Source organism: Mobula hypostoma, chromosome 30 (assembly GCF_963921235.1).
Source record: "Mobula hypostoma chromosome 30, sMobHyp1.1, whole genome shotgun sequence".
Lineage (NCBI taxonomy): Eukaryota > Metazoa > Chordata > Chondrichthyes > Myliobatiformes > Myliobatidae > Mobula > Mobula hypostoma.
Window position 1 is genome coordinate 9,400,554 of NC_086126.1, and position 20,819 is coordinate 9,421,372.

At 47.4% G+C, this 20,819-nt stretch overlaps 1 protein-coding gene across 3 annotated transcripts in view; it reads left to right on the top strand.

Annotated features, from left to right (window-relative positions):
- LOC134339539 (centromere protein F-like) overlaps positions 1–20,819 on the top strand; it is a 123,030-nt gene that overhangs the window by 16,147 nt on the left and 86,064 nt on the right. For 2 of the 3 annotated variants that reach the window (XM_063036147.1, XM_063036146.1), the window contains exons 2-4: positions 8,775–8,968; positions 10,854–11,050; positions 14,300–14,406. In XM_063036147.1, coding sequence (XP_062892217.1) covers positions 8,807–8,968; positions 10,854–11,050; positions 14,300–14,406 — 466 coding nt within the window. In that variant the 5' untranslated portion in view covers positions 8,775–8,806. Of the gene's footprint in view, positions 1–8,774; positions 8,969–10,853; positions 11,051–14,299; positions 14,407–20,819 lie in introns of those variants that run through there. The other variant, XM_063036149.1, reaches the window with a different exon arrangement.

Here is a 20,819-nt window from a genome sequence, read left to right on the forward strand (position 1 = left end):
CTCTCTTCACATCTCTTACCTCCCCCCACACTTCATTCTTCTAAACTCCAGCCCAGAGTCATCCAATACACCCCTCACATGTTAACTCTTTCATTCCCGTGATCATTCTCGTAAGCCTCCTCTGCACGGTTGATTTACCTCATGAGTAAACCAGATAGCAAAGTTACAAAAGTTTAGGTCACTGTTCCTGTTGTAATGGTTTGATTCCAGGCTTGTTTAATTATGTGAGTTTAAGTTGCGCGGTGTCAGGGCGAGGATGTGAACTCGTGCCTTGCCATCTACAGCTTGAATGGGTGGTCACTGGTTTGTTAATCAAATCACTCCTATCAGAATCAGGTTTTTTATCACCAGCATGTGATGTGAAATTTGTTAACTTAGCAGCAGCAGTTCAATGCAATACGTAATTTAGAAAGAAAAATAGATAAATAAAATAATGGTAAGTAAATCGATTACAGTTCACATATATTGAATAGATTTAAAAAATGTGCAAAAAAATCAGAAATACTCTATATTAAAAAAAAGTGAGGTAGTGTCCAAGGGTTCAATGTCCATTGGATGGCAGACGGGAAGAAGCTGTTCCTGAATCGCTGAGTGTGTGCCTTCAGGCTTCTGTACCTCCTGCCTGATGGTAGCAGGTGGTGGAGGTTCTTAATAATGGACGCTGCCTTTCTGAGACACCGCTACCTGAAGATGACCTGGGTACTTTGTAGGCTAGTACCCAAGATGGAGCTGATTAGACTTACAACTCTCTGCAGCTCCTTTCGGTCCTGTGCAGTAGCCCCTCCATACCAGACAGTGATGCAGCCTGTCAGAATGCTCTCCACAGTACATCTATATTTGTTGACATGCAAAATCTATTCAAACTCCTAATGAAGTACAGCTGCTGTCTTGTCTTCTTTATAACTGCATCAATATGTTGGGACCAGGTTAGACCCTCAGAGATCTTGACACCCAGGAACCTGAAACTGCATGTCCTCATAATCATAATCATAATCATAACTGCTCACTCTCTCCACTTCTGATCCCTCTGTGGATTGGTATGTGTTCTTTCGTCTTTCTCTTCCTGAAGTCCACAATTGGCTCTTTCGTCTTACTGACGTTGAGTGCCAGGTTGTTGCTGGGGCACCATTCCACTAGTTGGTACATCTCACTCCTGTACACCCTCTCATCACCACCTGAGATTCTACCAACAATGGTTGTATCGTCAGCAAATATATAAATGGTGCTTGAGCTATGCCTAGCCACACAGTCATGTGTATATAGAGAGTAGAGCAGTGGGCTAAGCACACACCCATGAGGTGTACCAGTGTTGATCGTCTGCGAGGAGGGTATTTTATCACCAATCAGCACAGATTGTGGTCTTCCAGTTAGGAAGATGAGGATCCAATTGCAGAGGGAGGTACAGAGGCCCAGGTTCTGCAACTTCTCAATCAGGATTGTGGGAACGATGGCACTAAGTCGATGAACAGCATCCTGACGTAGGTGCTTGTGTGATCTAGATGGTCTAAAGCCGTGTGAAGAGCCATTGAGATTGCGTCTGCCGTTGACCTATTGAGCAATAGGCAAATTGCAATGGGTCCAGGTCCTTGCTGAGGCAGGAGTTCAGTCTAGTCTTTACCAGTCTCTCAAAGCATTTCATCACTGTAGATGTGATTGCTACCAGGCGATAGTCATTTAGGCCAGGGGTCCCCAACCTTTTTTGCACTGCGGACCGGTTTATTTTCGCGGACCAGCCAACGGGGGGGGGGGGGGTATTCAAGTAGGGTTAAACTCACCTCAACATGTCTTTTACAGTTAGGGTTGCCAACTTTCTCACTCCCAAATACGGGACAAAAGTAGCAGTCAAATACGGGACATTTGTGTTTACCCCGAGAAAGACTACCGTGACCATGAAGCCTTGCGCGGGCACCTGTGCGTGCCTCCGTGCATGTGCGCGATGATGTCTTTTTCATGCCTCCTCACGCAGACATTTTCGCAGTATTTTTCCAATTATTTTACGAGGTCCAGTTGCGATGTCGGCACTCAACCCAGCACGGATGGAAAGCGTACTCGGGAGCGGACTCGACTGGATTCGAACCCACGAACCTCTGTTCCGGGGTCCAGCCTTGATGTCATTGCGCCACCAGCCGGCCCGTATTAGCTCTTTCAAAGCGAGCATAGAAGGTGTTGAGTTCATCTGGTAGTGAAGCATCACTGCCATTCATGCTACTGGGTTTTGCTTTGTAGGAATTAATGCCCTGCAAACCCTGCCAGAGTTGATGTGCATCCGATATCGCCTCCAACCTCATTCAAAATTGTCTCTTCGCCCTTGAAATAGCCCAAACCCCAGTAAGATAAAACACCAGATTACTGCTTGTTGTTGCATCATAATTCAGTTCTTTTCCAGGGACTATTTTAGATTCAGGCTGATCTGTTGCTTGAAAATCTCCAAATATTTTTAATTTAATTGGTGGTCAAGTCCAGCAGACCGAGCCCCTATGGTATCAGCCTTACCAGATTGATTTTCCCATCAGCTCAACTCCCACACCTCACAGGTGTCTGCTCACTGTGGGTATTTGATCACAAGAGGATCTGCTGAAGATCCAACACCCACAAAATACTGGAGGAACTCAGCAGGCCAGGCAGCATCAATGGAGGAGAGTAAACTGTTGACGTTTTGGGCCGAGACCCTTTAGCAAGACTGGAAAGAACTCCGACTTCTCTTCCTTCCCAGTCCCGGCCCGAAACATCGACTGTTTACTCTTTTCCATTGATGCTGCCTGGCCTGCTGAGTTCCTCCAGCAGTTTGTGGGTATTTTATGACGGCCATTTAACCCACTGGGTTTATGGGTATCGGGGTGGAGATACGTCTCTACCAAAGGAGGTGAGAGGCACTCCTTCCCTCCGCTAGCCTGCAGGTCACCCTTGGGCAAGGTGCAGCGCCTGCTTAGACCCCCCGATCAGGGCCACGTGAAGCCGTGGGAGCAGGTGGTGGATGGTCATATGAGCAGTCAGGGCATATCACAAGTCCTGGTTATGCAACCACTGACTCCAGGCAGACAATCTCTGAAGAGTATTGATAATGGCTGGGGTCACCTGTCTTGTAAAGACACCGGCCCAGAAGAAGGCAATGGCAAACCACTTCTATAGAAAAATTTGCCCAAAATAATGACAATCATGGCCTTGAATAGGACCCGTGATTGCCCATGTCATATGGCACGGCACGTAATGGTGATGATGGTGCAGAGTTAGCCTACCACCATAGGTATGTCTGGGATGTGGAAAACCCTGCCTCATCAGAGGGCGCTACAGCACAGAAACAGGCCCTTCAGCCCATCTAGTCCATGCCAAACTCATTCCGCCTCGTCTCATCGACAGGCACCTGGACTCTACCTCTCCCATCCATGTACTCATCCAAACTTTTTTCTCAAGTGTTGCAATCACTCCCACACTCACTTCTGCCAGTAGCTCTTTCCACACTCTCACCACGCTCTCTCAGGATTCCTTTAAATATTAAAGCTTTCATCCTTGACTCAGGATCTCTTAATTCTATCATCACTCAAATACAGTAGGAAAAAACCCAATAGCATTTTCTCCCCCTCCCCCCTACCTCTCCCCCTACCTCTGCCCCCTACCTCTGCCCCCTACCTCTGCCCCCTACCTCTCCCCCCTACCTCTCCCCCTTCTCTCCCCCCACCTCTCCCCCTTCTCTCCCCCCCTCTCTCCCCCCCTCCTCCCCATCCCTCTCTCTCTGTCCCCCTCTCCCCCTCCCCTTCTCTCCCCCCTTGTGCTCTCTCTCTCTCTCTCTCTCTCTCACACACACACACACACACACACACACACACAAAAATATATATATATATGTAAAATTTGTACATCTCTATCAAATCTCCGCTTCTCCACCTATGCTCCACGGAATAAAATCCTGATCTATTCCACCTTTACCCATAACTCAGGATGTCAGAACAGTTTTGGGTGTAGCACGTTTACATTTATTAAGTGACTTTGTTTACCTGTCTTCACACCTGAATATGTATTGTGGATTTAATTTGGAAGTGCAGCTCTGAACAATAGGTTTCTAAAAGCTGTGAATCCCAGACCAGATAACGATGATTAAAATTCACTTGGATATCTGTGTTGTGCATGCGAATAGGGAGGAGTAAAGGTTGTATCTGGTTTCAAAGGAAGCATTGACCATACTTTGTAAATATGGAATTTTCCTTTGATGTTTAGCAAATAAAATATCAAGCCCCACATTGGGCCAGCAAGACCTTTCAACTGAAAGCATCTCTCTATGATGCCTACTGTACCTTGTGTTGTCGAATAAAGAAGCAGCTTTGTATCTACTAGTAATTTTCTCCCGTGAATTCATTCACGCAACAACACAGGTCGTCAGGTCCCTACAACATCTTCGTAAACTTTCTCTGCACTCTTTCAATCTTATTGATCTCTTTCCTGTAGGAAGGTGACCAGAACTGCACTCAGTACTCCAAGTTTGGCCTCACCAATGTCTTAGACTACATCAACAAAGCATCCCAACTGTTGTACTCAGTACTTGATTACTGTACTCAATCCAAAAGCTCTCTTTACTGCTGTGACTGTGATCGAAATTACCACGGAAACATTGAAGCTGGTGATGACACAAACAAGAGAAAATCTGCACAGCTGCTGGAAATCGGAGCAGCGTACACAAAATGCCGGAGGAACTCAGCAGGCCAGGCAGCACCTATGGAAAGAGTAAACAGTCGACTTTTTGGGCTGAGACCCTTCACCGGGACTAGTGATATGGAAGTCTGTTTGTCACAAGCAGGCATTATTCAGGAGTTACTGTTTGTAGAGGCTGACAAACTCAAAGTACATCACATTTTTATACCCTAAAGTCAAAGTTCAAAGTAAATTTATTATCAAAGTATATATATATATATATCGCCACATACAACCCTGAGATTCATTTTCCTTTGGGCATACTCAATAAATCCATCATAGAATCATTGGAAGACCGCAGCAGCATGGGAGTTCAACCAGTGTGCAGAAGACAACAAACTCCGCAAGTACGAGAAGAAATAATAATGTTAAATAAATAATATCAAGAACATGAGATGAAGAGTCCTTGAAAGTGAGTCCATGGGTTGTGGGAACATTTCAGTGATGGGGGCAAGTGAAGTCATCCCCTTTTATCCAAGAGCCTGATGGTTGAGGGGTAATAATGATGGTTGAGATGCAGCTCTATAAAACTCTGGTTAGGCCACACTTGGAGTACTGTGTCCAGTTCTGGTCGCCTCACTATAGGAAGGATGTGGAAGCATTGGAAAGGGTACAGAGGAGATTTACCAGGATGCTGCCTGGTTTAGAGAGTATGGATTATGATCAGAGATTAAGGGAGCTAGGGCTTTACTCTTTGGAGAGAAGGAGGATGAGAGGAGACACGATAGAGGTATACAAGATATTAAGAAGAATAGATAGAGTGTACAGCCAGCACCTCTTTCCCAGGGCACCACTGCTCAATACAAGAGGACATGGCTTTAAGGTAAGGGGTGGGAAGTTCAAGGGGGATATTAGAGGAAGGTTTTTTACTCAGAGAGTGGTTGGTGCGTGGAATGCACTGCCTGAGTCAGTGGTGGAGGCAGATACACTAGTGAAGTTTAAGAGACTACTAGACAGGTATATGGAGGAATTCAAGGTGGGGGGGGGGTTATATGGCAGGCAGGGTTTAAAGGTCAGCACAACATTGTGGGCTGAAGGGCCTGTACTGTGTTGTACTATGTTCTATGTTATAACTGTTCTTGAACCTGGTGGTGTGGGCCCTGAGTCTCCTGTACCTTCTTCCATCAAGAAGAGCGCATGACAAACAGGAGGAAATCTGCGGACGCTGGAAATCCATAGCAAACTACTCCATGATAAAGATAGCGGAGTGAAGGGATATGGGGAGAAGGCAGGAACGGGGTACTGATTGTGGATGATCAGCCATGATCACAGTGAATGGCGGTGCTGGCTCGAAGGGCAGAATGGCCTACTCCTGCACCTATTGTCTGTTGATAATATAATATACAATAAATACAGAAATAGCAAAAAAACTATGCCTGCTCATCAACCAAGCTATTGTGAACATGACACTGGAACCTGAATGTTCAGAGGATCAGTACAGGTTCATCCGGACAGAAAAAAAGCCATACAGTATTTTGGTTGATAAAAACAACGATATCAGTGCCATTTTAGCCAGGTACTAGAATGAAACACAGGATTAGGTAACAGTTGGATTTGTAGGCATGCAATGATGAAAACCTATTCAACTGCATTGCATCATCCATGCATGACAAAGGTCTTGAATGGTCTAATTGTGTAGGATTTAGCAGTGACAACTGCAATGTGATGATTGGCAAAAACAACTCTCTGTCTTATCAAGGGTGAAAGCACAGGCCCCTCGTATTTACAGCGCTGGCTGTCCAAGTCACCTGGTCAACATTTGTGCCAAAACTGCTGCTAAGGAGTTCTCAATGTCACCTGGAGTTCTCAATGTCACCTGAAGTTCTCAATGTCACCTCATTGACATCTACTGCTACTTTGAGAAAACTTCCAAACGAAGAGAAGACCTAAAACAGTTTCAAGAGTTTTGCAGTGTTGCCCAGCAAAGAGTACAAAAGCATTGTCCTACACACTGGCTTTCATTAGGAAAAGGTTTGGACCATCTGCTCCACCAGTGGCCAGCCTTTATTTCATATTTTGAGTCAAAGAGTGAGAATCAGAAGTCATCTCAGATTCAGAAGAGGCTGAAAGACCCCCAAATGAAAATATACACATGCTTTCTCCATAATGTCACACAATGTTTTGACAAATTCAATTAGATTTTTCAAAACAAGGCACCTATCCTCTTCAAGTTGGATCAGGGTGTAGAAGAGCTCCTGCCTGACATAGCAAGCAGATTTATTGAGCCAAAGGTATTTAGAGAACAGAACATTCAGGAGGTAAATGTGAGCAACCCTGAAATTCACTGCCCAGGTGAAGAGCTTTTTACTGGGTACCTGGAAAGGAGGCAGTTGCTAAGCGAGGAAGCACAAGAGATCCCCCCCCCCTTACAAGACAAAGCAGTCCTTCAAAGATGCCAGAGAATTCTATATCAGGTGCTTTCAAAAAATCTTGGAGAAGTTCCCAGTGAGAGACCAAATCTTGTGAAAAATCTGTCAGTGGTCAATACAGAGAGCCAAGATGAGGTGAATCCAGAGCAGATTTTGACTTTGACAGAGAGATTTCCAAATGTGATCAAGGCAGATGCAAGAGAACAGCTCCACTTGGAAGTCCTGGATTATGTCTCAACTAACCTTGAAGGACTGGTGCCAAACTACAAAAGTTTGCCAGTTGATGAGTTCTGGGGGAAGCTGTCCAAAGTAAAATCTCTGAGCACAGGGCAGTTGAGATTCAAAGAGCTCTGCCAGTTGATGAAGCTGCTTTTGGTGCTGCCAAATTCTAATTGTGATGTAGAAGAAAGGGCATTCAGCATGGTGTGTCACATTAAGACAGAATTCAGAAGTCAGCTGTCTCACAAAACACTTGCGAATCTGATGTCTTGCGAAATTAACAAATTCATTGACACAGACTGCTATGAGGTTGAGACTTCTGGCAAAATACTCAAATCTGCCAAGCAAACTCAAGACGGCATGACTTCGGGATTGAAGAACGTTCATTTAGAACAGAGATGCGGAGAAATTACTTTAGTCAGAGGGTGGTAAATCTGTGGAATTTGGTGCCACAAGTGGCTGTGGAGGCCAAGTCATTGGGTGCATTTAAGGCACAGATAGACAGGTTCTTGATTAGCCAGGGCATCAAGGGGCATGGGGAGAAGGCAAGGGAGTGGGGATGACTGGAAGAATTGGGTCAGCCCATGATTGAATGGCCGAGCAGACTCGATGGGCCAAATGGCCTACTTCTGCTCTTATATCTTATGGTCTTCTCAATTGCAAACAGTAACCACAGTCTGTTCGTTATGTGCCATGCCCTATGACATGGGTGATCATGGTCTTTCCATGACCGTGATTGTTCTTGGCAAACTTTTCTACACAAGTGGCTTGCCATTGCCTTCTTCTGGACCAGCATCGTTACAAGACAGATGACCCCCCCAGCCATTATCAATACTCTTCAGAGATTGTCTTTCTGGTGTCAGTGGTCGCATAATCAGGGCTTGTGATAGGCGCCGGCTGCTCATACGACCATTACAGTAGTTACTCCAATTGTAATATGTCCTGTGAGAAAACTACACCTTGAGAGCAGGGATGAAAATGCAAGGGAAAAGGTACGTAGCCTCCTAGTAGGTTCTGTCAGAGATGCTCTTCTCTTCCAGTTGTTCGAGCCCCATGGTGTTCGGAATTCCACTATCACTGAATCTGGAGTTCGAAGCTTGGAATTCGGGGTCCTCCTCCGGAGTTGATGCCGAAGGTTGAAGCCCGGAGGTCAGTTGGAAATCTGAGTGTGCGAGTCCGCTGGGGAAGTCAAAGTCCCGGTGTCTGCGAGAATGAGTCCTCTGGAGGCTGGGGGCTAAAAACAGCCTGTCCTGGGGTTGGAGGACTGCATGGGCGGGAGGGAGGAACGCGGTTTGCTCTTCTTTTCTTCAGCTAAACACGTTGGCCGTGCTACGATGGCGTGTGGGCCTTGGTTGGTTGTTAACGTACAATACACGTTTCACTGCATGATCTGATGTACGTACGATAAATTAACCTGAATCTGAAGCACCCAGTATTTCGTACCATTTTCTCAGTGTGTTTCCCATTTTATTTTTTTTAAACAGTGATTTTGGTTTCTTTTAGGTCCAGTTATCTGTCGATATCTTCCTGCTGTCATGAGTTGGGCGTTAGAGGAATGGAAATCTGGATTACCCAGCCGGGCCGTGCAGAAAATAGCGGAGTACGAGAGCCAGCTGGAGAAATTAAAGAAGGAACGACAACAGAAACAGCTTCAGCTGGACAGTTTGGAAGTTGCATTTCAAAAAGAAAATAAGAAGGTGACTCTTCCTCTCATCTTCCTGAAGAATCTTGTTGCGTAGGCAGGGAAAGCGGGAATTGCCAGGCGAGTAACCAGCCAAGGCTGGTTGGGTTTTCCCTCTGACATTGCAGTACCCATCGTTCTGATTGGTCAGTCAACGGGTCAATTTCTCCCCCCTAAAGGGGGGAAGGAACAATCTGGAACATGCAGAATGTGGCAAGGAAACACATTTTTCACCCAAAACCTGTTTGAATTCTGGAACTTTGAAAGAATATTTGAGGTGAAAAGCCTCTGCATGTTTAAAAATAAGACCATTAAGACATAGGAGCAGAATTAGGCTATTTGGCCCCTCGAGTTTGCTCAGCCATTCAACCATGGCTGATAGTTTTCTTTTTCTCCTCCTCCTTGACCCCAGTTCCTGGCCTCCTCCCCATAATCTTCGATGCCATGTCCAATCAATCTGTTCCTGCGGTGAATTATTTGAGGTGCTTCAACGCAAGCAAGAGCAGCTGCTTCTTTTTCCTTGGAAGGGGCCCACCTTCGTTGAAGGTGGGAGTGCACGACGAGCCCGGGCTGGCCTTAGATTGCTGCTTTCCGCTTTGTGAAGTCACAGTCTTGTGGGGCAGAGTGGGAAACTCCTGCAGATACTGTAGGACTTTTGTGAGTGAGGGCATGTTCCGGATTGGCCCTTCCTATCTTTAGGGAGGAGAAAGGGTTTTGGTGTGTGTGGTGACAGAGAAACGTCTTATAAGTAGGAGGGAAAGATTAGATTGATCTTAGAGTGGGTTTAAAGGTCCGCACAGTATTGTGGGCGGAAGGGCCGGTGCTGTGCTGTATTGTTCTATGTTCAGAGTATCTTTCAGGATCACAAGCACAGCATAGAACATGGAAATCTACAGCACATTACAGGCCCTTCAGCCCACAATGCTGTGCCGACCATGTAACCTACTCTAGAAACTACCTAGAATTTCTCTACTGTATAGCCCTCTATTTTTCTAAGCTCCATGTACCTAAGAGTCTCTTGAAAGACCCTATTGTATCCGCCTCCACCACCATCGTCAGCAGTGCATTCCACGCACCCATCACTCCCTGTGTGGAGAAACGTAACCCCTGTACCTACTTCCAAGCATCTTAAAGCTATGCCCCCTCGTGTTAGCCATTTTTTTTTGCCCTGGGAGAAAGCCTCCGGCTATCCACACGATCAGCGGGACAAAATTGAAAACCGGGGACAAAAGGAAAAGGGAGGAACGAAACTTTGTTCTAAGAGGAGGATTTGAAGGAGGAGGCATCAGAGGTTGATGAAAGAAATGCTGTTGCTTTGGAGTATTGGCAGCAGTTCTGGGCCCCATATCTAAGAAAGGGGGTACTGGGCGAGAACGTTCCTGGGAATTTATGGATTTATTGAGATACAGTGCAGAATAGGCCCTTCCAGCCCTCAAGCCGTGCTGACCAACAACCACCAATTTAACCCTAATCTAATCATGGCACAATTTACAATGACCAGTTAACCTACCAACCGGTACGTCTTGTGGGAGGAAACCGGAGCACCCGGAGGAAATCAGTGCGGTCACGGGGAGGAAGTACGAACTCCTTTCCACGAATGAAAAGTATGAGAAGGGTTTGATGGCTCTGGGTCTGTCCTCACTGGATTTTAGCAGAATGAAGGGGACAAAGTCTCATTAAAACCTACTGAATACTGGAAGGACTAGTTAGAGTAGATATGGAGTGAACGTCTCCAACCGTGGGAGAGCCTAGGACCAGAGGGCACAGCCTCAGAATGCAAGGATGTCCCTTTAGAACAGTTAACATTCTCTCTAGGGTACATCTGTAGAAATTTCTGAGTGTCTCTGGTGACTAATCAAATCTCCTAATGAAATATAGCCGCTGCTGTGTCTTCTTTGCAGCTTGAAGATGAGAAGAACGAAAATGCATCATTGAAGAGAGAGACGCAAAGCTTGAAGGAGGCGTGCACCAATCTGGAGAAGGCACAGCAGAGATTCTGTCACGAAGTTCAGGTGAAGGAGGCTCTGGTGTGCAGTCTGCAGGGCCAGCTGCTGGCAGCGAGGAAGCAGATTGATGAGCAGGAGCGAGAAATAAAAAGGTATTGTCTAGATGTGTGCGGAAGTGATTGAAGTAGAGGCAGTGCTACTGGAGCTATCCTCCCATCGGAGGCTGTCTTTGATGGGCTGGTGATAGAGCAGACATATTCAGATGTTGCAAACCAGCCTCCATTCCATGGATTTTGTCTACACTTCTCAAAAGTTCAAAGTTCCAAGTATATTTTATTATCAGAGTACATATACCTCACCCTGGGATTCATTTTCCTGCGGGCATACTCAGCAAATCTATAGAATAGTAACTGTAAACAGGATCAGTGAAAGATCAACCGGAGTGCAGAAGACAACAGGCTGTGCAAATGCAAATATAAATAAATAGCAATAAGTAACAAGAACATGAGGTAAGGAGTCCTTAAAGTGCGATCATTGGTTGTAGGAACATTTCAATGATGGTTCTATTTAATATCAGAGAACGTATACAGGATACAACCTGAAATTCTTACTCTTCACGGACATCCACGAAACAGAAGAAAACCCCAAAGAATGAATGACAGTAAAACATTAGTACTTCAAAGCTCCCCCCCGCGCACAAGCAGTAGCAGAGCATCAACCCTCCTCCCCCCCCCGACACCCGCCATGCAGGGAATCGGAAAAGCCTCCAAAGAGACCGTGGTCTAGAGTCTTATCAAAAACTACCGTCCATAACCCAGTATCTTTGAGATGCCACAGTGTCCCTCTCCCCACTTCCTGCTCCCCACTCCCTGCTCCGCACTCCCCACTTCCCCGTCCCCTCCCCACTCCCCACTCCCCGCTCCCTGCTCCCCACTCCCCCCTCCCCCTTTATTCAAGAGCCCAGTGGTTGAAGGGTAGTAACTGTTCTTGAACCTGGTGGTGCGAGCCCTGAGGCTCCTGTACCTTCTACCTGATATCAGCGGCGAGAAGAGAGCATGGCCTGGGTGGTGGGGGTCTCTGATGATGGACACTGCTCTCCCACAACAGCATTTCATGTCGATGTGCTCAGTGGTTGTTACAGTTTGTGCTTGTGTGGTACGTGAGCGCTGGAGTGATGGTGGGGCGGGGAGAGGAATGGGGGCAAGTTAATTTTGCACTTTGTTACTGGGAGCTCACCTGTTGTGGAGTTACACACATACAAAATGCCCGGAGGGACTCAGCAGGTCAGGCAGCATCTACGGAGAGGAATAACCGGTTGATGTTTATTCAGGGCTGGAAAGGATGGGGGGGGGCGGGAAGGTGGGGGTGGGGCAGGAGGACAAGCTGGAAGGTGACAGATGAAGCCGGGTGGGGGGGGGGTGATGGGTGAGGCCCAGCAGTTGCGGGTGACGGGGTGAAGCCGGGCGGGAGGGGGAGGGTGACTGGTGAAGCCGGGTGGGTGGGGGGGGTGATGGGTAAAGCCCGTTAGTGGGGGGGAAGGGGTGATGTGAAGCAGGGTGGGTGTGGGAGGGTGGGTGGTGGGTGAAGCTGGGTGGGGGGGTGACGGGTGAAGCCAGTTAGTGGGGGGGAAGGGGTGATAGGTGAAGCAGGGTGGGTGTGGGAGGGGGAGGAGGTCAACCTGGAAGGTGAGCGGCGAGTTCGGGTGGGTGGGGGAGGGGGAGGGTGACGGGTGAGGCCGGGCGGGTGGGGGAGGGGGAGGGTGACGGGTGAGGCCAGATGGGTGGGGGAGGGGGTGGGTGACGGGTGAAGCCGGGTGGGGGAGGAGGGTGGGTGATGGGTGAAGCTGGGTGGGTGTGGGAGGGGGAGGAGGTCAAGCTGGAAGGTGATAGGCGAGGCCGGGTAGGTGGGGGAGGGGGAGGGTGACGGGTGAGGCCGGGTGGGTGGGGGAGGGGGTGGGTGACGGGTGAAACCGGGTGGGGGAGGGGGAGGGTGACGGGGTGAAGCCGGGCGGGTAGGGGAGAGTGACGGGTGAGGCCGGGCGGGTGGGGGAGGGGGAGGGTGATGGGTGAGGCTGGGTAGGTGGGGGAGGGGGAGGGTGACGGGTGAGGCCGGGCGGGTGGGGGAGGGGGAGGGTGACGGGGTGAAGCCGGGCGGGTAGGGGAGAGTGACGGGTGAGGCCGGGCGGGTGGGGGAGGGGGAGGGTGATGGGTGAGGCTGGGTAGGTGGGGGAGGGGGAGGGTGACGGGTGCGGCCGGGCGGGTGGGGGAGGGGGAGGGTGACGGGGTGAACCGGGCGGGTGGGGGAGGGTGGGTGACGGGTGAAGCCGGGTGGGGGAGGGTGGGTGATGGGTGACGGGTGAAGCCAGGCGGGTGCAGGAGGGTGGGTGATGGGTGAAGCTGGGTGGGGGGGTGACGGGTGAAGCAGGGTGGGGGGGGAAGGATGATAGGTGAAGCAGGGTGGGTGTGGGAGGGGGAGGAGGTCAACCTGGAAGGTGAGCGGCGAGTTCGGGTGGGTGGGGGAGGAGGTGGGTGACGGGTGAAGCCGGGAGGGTGTGGGAGGGGGAGGGTGACGGGTGAGGCCGGGTGGGAGGGGGAGGGGGAGGGTGACGGGTGAAGCTGGGCGGGAGGGGGAGGGAGACGGGTGAGGCCGAGTGGGAGGGGGAGGGTGACGGGTGAAGCCGGGTGGTTGGGGGAGGGGGAGGGTGACGGGTGAGGCTGGGTGGGAGGGGGAGGGTGACGGGGTGAAGCCGGGCGGGTAGGGGAGGGTGGGTGACGGGTGAGGCTGGGTGGGAGGGGGAGGGTGACGGGGTGAAGCCGGGAGGGTGGGTGATGGGTGACGGGTGAAGCCAGGCGGGTGCAGGAGGGTGGGTGATGAGTGAAGCTGGGTGGGGGGGTAATGGGTGAAGCAGGGTGGGTGTGGGAGAGGGAGGAGGTCAAGCTGGAAGGTGATAGGCGAGGCCGGGTAGGTTGGGGGGGGGTGAAGTAAGAGTTTGTGTTTTTTGCTCAGATTAAAAGGTGGTTGATCGCATTTGAGAAACAAGGATGTCTCCTTCACTGTGGGCTTCAGTATTTCTTCTCTGGTGCTTGTGTGGTTGATGGCACTGTAGTGTCCTGTCCTGTACACTTTGGGACCTTCTCATTACCTCAGACTGGTACCCATTCTATTCTGCGGCTGCAAACTCCAGCAAACCTTTCACCTTCCTTGACCTTTCCCAACTTCTTGAGTCCAGCATGGCTTAAGCAGTCTCCTGTTTTCACCCGGCACACTTTCCAGACTTAACGGTGGTGCCTCCTACACACCATGGCTTTTGTTATTTTGCCTTGGTCTCTCCAAAATAATATAAAAATTTAAAAAAAAAGCAGAACCTTTTAATACAACATAAAACCGTGAAATGATTTCAGGCTGGAAGCAGAGCTTGAGCGAAGTCAAAGGGCCTCAGCAGGAACAGAATGTCACCTCCCCACTCCGACTAAGAGCTTTCCTGGGTGTACCGCGCTCAGCGTCGAGGGTAAGTTTTATCGCTGAAGGCCGAAACCTACTTTTCTCTTAACCTCGAGGTCTGACGTTAAATGGTGTAGGTTTGAGACGCAACAGTTTTGGGCCCCTCATCTCAGGAAGGACGTGTTGTCATTGGAGAGAGTTCAGGGGAAGTTCACGAGGATGATTCCGGGAATCAAGGGGTTAACATTTGAGGAGCGCCTGGCAGCTTTACTCACTGGAATTTAGAAGAATGCGGGGGTGGGGTTGGGGAATCTCATTGAAATCTGCCGAATGTTGAAAGGACTAGATAGGGTGGATGTGGAGAGGATGTTTCCTATGGCTGAGGGGCGGCCTTTTAGAACAGAGGATTTTTATTTTATCCAGAGCGTAGTGAACCTGTGGAATGCTCTGCCACAGACTGCGGCGGAGGCCAAGTCCGTGGGTAGATTCAAAGCGTAAGTTGATAGGTTCCTGGTGGGCTGGGGCATCAAGGGATATGGGGGAGGGCAGGTGTATTGGGTTGAATGGGATCTGGGATCAGCCATGATGAAATGGCGCAGCGGACTTGACGGGTGGAGTGACCTAATTCTCCTCCTGTGTCTTACGGTTTTTACTTAGACACAGCATTAAAGTGTAGTGTTAGTCTGAAATCCGGGGGTCAGGGGCTGGAGGTCAGAGGCCCAGAGGCAACCCTATCCTGAAGGTGGAGTCCTGTCTGTGTGAGTTAGTGCAGGGGTCCCCAACCTTTTTTGCACCGCGAACCGGTTTAATATTGACAATATTCTTGCAGACCGGCTGACCGGGGGGGTGGGGGGGGGTGTTCAAGTGGGGTTAAACTCACCTCAGCATGTCTTTTACAGTTAGGGTTGCCAACTTTCTCACTCCCAAATAAGGGACAAAAGTAGCAGTCAGATCCCGGGACACTTTACCCCAGGAAAGACTACCATGACCATGAAGCCTTGCGCGGGCACCTGTGTGCGCATACGTGATGTGCGCGTGTGATGTGAACATGCGCGTACGTGCTGATTTTTTGTCCCCCCACAAATCCGGTTTTGCCTTCATCTTCCCAACTACACTGTACATACATTATTTCTACTTCATATAGGCTGTGTATTTATCATATCATATCATTCCTGCTTTTACTATATGTCTGTGTTATTTATTTTTGGTTTTATGTGTTATTTGGTATGATTTGTTAGGTTTTTTTTTGGGTCTGGGAACGCTCAAAAAATTTTACCATATAAATTAATGGTAATTGCTTCTTCACTTAACGCCATTTCGGCACGAAAGGTTTCACAGGAACGCTCTACCTTAGCGGGGGAAATACGGGACAAACCAATTTAGCCCAATATACGGGATGTCCCGGCAAATACGGGACAGTTGGCAACCCTATGTTCAAGTTCAACAGTGCGTGACAGGGAATGAGGAAAGGTGCAGCTGACTCGTATCGTTTCCTCACGGCCCGGTGGTTGGGGACCGCTGGGGTAGTGGATGAGTGTATGGGAGGGAGGGAGCCTTGTTTTGCTGCTGTTGTTTTGTTCTCGTGGCTCATGTTGTTCTGCTGAATATTGTGGGAATGCTATGTTGGCGCTGGAATATGTGGTGACACTGCGGGCTCCCTGTCCCCCTGTACATCCTTGTTGGTTGTTCGTGCAAAAATGCATTTCACTTGCATGTTTTGATGTACATGTGGCCGATAAATTGATCTGAATCAGAAACAACACACACACACGCACGCATGCGCGCAACATACACAATGCTGGGGGAGCTCAGCAGGCCAGGCAGCATCTGTGGAGAAGAGTAAACAGTCGACGTTTTGGGCCGAGACCCTTCGTCAGGACAGGAAAGGAAGATAAGAAGGTGGGGGGGGGTAGGGGAGGAAGAAGTGCAAGGTGTCAGGTGAAAGGTGAAACTGGGAGAAGCGGAGGGAGTGAAGTAAAGAGCGGGAAAGTTGATTGATGAAAGAGATAAATGGCTGGAGAAAGGGGAATCTGATAGGAGAGGACAGAAAAACTATCAGCTACCAGATAGCCTCTTTTGCTTCCCCCCCCCATCTTTTAATTCAAGCATCTCCTTTATCTCCTCCCACCCCGCCGCCCCAGTCCTGAAGAAGTGCCTTGGCCTGAAGCGTCAACTGTTTACTCTTTTTCCATCAATGTTGCCATAAATTGGCTGGGGTCACCCGACTTGTAAAGATACTCTGCCCAGAAGAAGACAATGGCAAACCACTTCTGTAGAAAAAATTGCCAAGAACAGTCATGGTCTTAAAGACCATGAGCGCCCACGTCATACAACACGGCGCATAATGATGATGTCATACGACACGGCACATAATGATGATGATGTCTACTGGTCCAAAGCCCATCAGTGTCAAACTGAACATCATTGAAAATCAATTTCACTAACTTCCAGTAATTTCCCCTTTTCTCTCTTTTCTCATTACCCATTCTGGCTCCCTTCTTACTTCTCACCTGCCCTTCACCTCTCTCTGGTGCCCCTCCTCTTTCCCTTTCTCCCGTGGTCTACTCTCCTCACCTATCAGATTCCTCCTTCTTTAATCCTTTATTTCTTCCACCTATCACCTCCCAGCTTCTTACTTCAGCCTCCCTTCCCCCTCACCTGTCACCTGTCTCTTTAACTTGTATTCCATCATGTCGATCGATTCTTTTTAGAAGTTCTGGTTGTCGTCGTCTACCAGGCTCTGAGGTGGCGGTGAACTCCAAGCCACAACCACTCATTTTGTCCTTCCCCTCTCTTCCCCCACCCCCCATCCCCTTTTTTATTCTGGCATCTTCCCCATTCCTTTCCAGTCCTGGTGAAGGGTCTCAGCCCGAAACGTCGACTGCTTATTTCCCCTCCGTAGATGCTGCCTGACGTGCTCATTTCCTCCAGCATTTTATGTATGCTGCTCAGGATTTCCAGCGTCTGCAGAATCACTTGTTACTGTAAAACTGGTTTTGATTTTCTCAGGGTAAACGTGCGTACTCAAGAATGGTTCCTTTTCACAAGCCCGTGTCTTCCTAGATTATTTTGTAGAGGAGAAAGGGCCAAGGGGTGGATGGAGCTGGAGAGTTACTCTGTAGGATAGACATGTACAAGTTGGGCTGAATATCCCTCTTTATGGATGCCATTGTTCAGTGAGAAAATGTTTTATCAATCCAGACTGGATTAAGATTTGAATTCTCGAGCTGGGACATGATCATTCTAGGCCTTTAGTCCAGAGACCTGAGCTGATGATTTGGAGAGAAGTTGAAATCCCAGTGTTGGTTTGAATTAAATAAACCTGATTTTTACTTTTGTCTGTTGGGCTGTTGCCCAGTCCTATAGGTTCACAAATTGCTATCCGTCCTTTTTCAGTACAATATGTGACTCCAGTCACCCAGAATGAATGTTCTTGTGAAGAGCAAAGCAAGCCACCCAGGCCACGCCTTGTTCTCACTCTTACTGCCGAGAGCCTGAAGGCCCACACTCAACGATTCAGGAACAGCTTCTTCCCCTCTGCCGTCCGATTCCTGAATGGACATTGAACGCATAAACACTACCTCCCTACCTTTTTTATTTCTATTTTTGCTCAACTTATTTAACTGATTTAATATGCATACTTAACCGTAATTCACAGTTTTTTCTCCATTATTATTTATTGCTTTGTGCTGCTGCCATAAAGTCAAATTTCACGACATAACGCCAGTGATTTTAAACCTGATTCTGACCAGTTGGGGATCGGTGATAACTGTTAATGCCAGCAGTGCCTCCCTTTGAATGAATTCATTTTTAAGAGATGCAGAAACGGTGTTTGAAAACGATTTATAAGTTCCAATTCTGCCCCAAATGATATGAATTTAACTGTAGAAGTTGTACTTTTTCCAAACATACATTATGATTTTGACTTCAAAGCAAAAAGGAGTGCAATGCGTCTGATAGCGTGACTGAGGTCAGGAGCTCCATTGTTATCAGTGAGGAGATAAAGCCCTGTTTGTTGACAGGCTGAGCTGCTGTACTGTTCAAGCCAGGCTTTTCCCCTCCCCTCTAGTTTCTACTAAACGCCCTTGTGACTTGTTGGGTGATGGTTCTGCTTCCTTGCAAAATTTCACAACACGATGCCTCGTTACAGCAGCCGGACACTAGCTAGGCCACCGATGCTGGCCAAAATACTGGAGCTTTACGCTATCCTGCCTTCACTGGGTCTGCAGGGTGTTTTCAGGGTTCCAGTGTTCATAAAACTTTCAATGTAAGTTTATGATCAAAGTACGTATAGTTGCAGAAACTTGTAAAATTAGTCAGCTTTATCATGGGACCAGCCTCCATAGTATCCAAGACATCTTCAAGGAGGGGTTCCACTAAAAGCAGCGTCCATCATTAAGGACCCCCACCACCCAGGACATGCCCTCTTCTCATTGCTACCATCAGGGAGGAGGTACAGAAGCCTGAAGGCACACACTCAGTGATTCAGGAACAGCTTCTTCCCCTCTGCCGTCTGATTTCTAAATGGTCATTGAACCCATGAACATGACCTCACTACTTCTTTATTTCTGCTATTTTGCACTGCTTATTTAACTTAACTATTTAATAGACCCATATACACGTAATGCAATAAATAAGATGAAGAAAGGAAAGGCAGCAGGTCCTGATGAATTAGTAATAGAACAAATTATCTCCCTTGAAGATTATGGAATTGAAAAACTTACAGATTTAATCAATGACATTTATGAGACTGGAATAATAGCAGAAGAGATGAAAAAAATCTGTATTTATCACTCTTCCTAAGAAACCTGGAGCAATAAATGTGAATTACATAGGACCATAAGTTTAATGAGTCATATCACCAAGATACTTCTAAGAATTTTGATGACAAGAGCTAAAAGTAAGATAGAAGCTGAAATAGGTAAAGAACAATGTGGTTTTGTGAAAGACAAAGGTACAAGAAACGCAATATTGATGTTAGGATACTATCAGAATGAGCTATTCAAGTGCAAAAAGATTTGTTTGTTTGTTTTATCGACTACACAAAAGCATTTGATAAAGTGAAGCACAATAAGTTATTTGAACTATTACAGAAAACTCTAGATCTAGATTTGAAAGACCTCTGCCTAATCAGAATTCTGTACTGGGAACAAACTGCCACTGTAAGAATAGATGGAGAAGTGAGTCAGTTTATGAAAATCAAGAGAGGCGTTAGGCAAGGGTGTGTTTTCTCCCCTGATTTATTTAATGTGTACAGTGAAACAATATTACAAAAAATAAGAGACATCTTGGGAATCAAAGTTGGTGAAAACATCAATAATTTCAGATATGCAGATGACACTGTGTTAATTGCAAATATGGAGGAAGAACTACGAAACTTAATTGATATAATTGTTGAAGAAAGTGCAAAAATGGGTCTACCTATCAATTGCAAAAAGAGAGAATGTATGGTGATATCCAAAAAGAAGGAGAATCCTATCTGCAGGCTGAGAATAAACAGGGAAGACATAAAACAAGTACAGAACTTTTGCTACTTAGGAAGCTGGGTGACATCAGATGGCAGGTGCGACATGGACATCAAAAGAAGAATAGGGATGACAAAAGACACCTTTACGAGAATGAAGAGTATACTGACCAATACTAAACTAGGCATGACAACCCGCCTCAGAGTACTGAAATGTTACGTTTATCCAGTTATGTTATATGGCTCAGAATGTTGGACAATATCTAGTAACATGAAAAAATGAATTGTAGCAGCAGAGATGTGGTTTTTGAGGAGGATGCAAAGAACATCATGGACGAAACGAATATCTAATGAGGATGTCATGAACAGAGCAAACACAAAAAGAGAAATAATGTATGAGACCATGAAAAGGCAACGTAACTTCATTGGACATGTGATTAGGAAAGAGGAGTTAGAATGCACGTTAATTATGGGAAAGATTGAAGGGAAGAAAGCAAGAGGAAGACAAAGACAAATGATGATGGAGACAGCAGCCAGAGAACTGGAAATGAATACCAATGAATTGATCCACTTCACCTGAAACAGGAGTGTGTGGGCCATGGCAGTCAAAACTCAAACTGGGCACGGTGCCTGATGATGATGGTGATATACACTTACTGTAACTTTTTTTTTCTATTTACCATGTATTACATTGTACTGCTGCCGTAAAGTTAACAAATTTCACAACATAAGCTGGTGATATTAAACCTGATTCTAATACTATAATGAGATACATTTTCTTGCGGGCATTCACAGTAGAACAAGGAATCAATGGAAAACTACATGCGAAGACTGACAGCAACCAACATGTCAAAGAGGACAATCTGTGAAGATACAAAAAAAAATTAGTAATAATGACTAACAAACTCCGAGAACATGACTTATAGAGTCCTTGAAAGTGAGTCTGTAGGTTGTAGAGTCAGTTCAGAGTTGAGGGGAGTGAAGTTATTCTGGAGCCTGATAGCTGAGGGGTAATG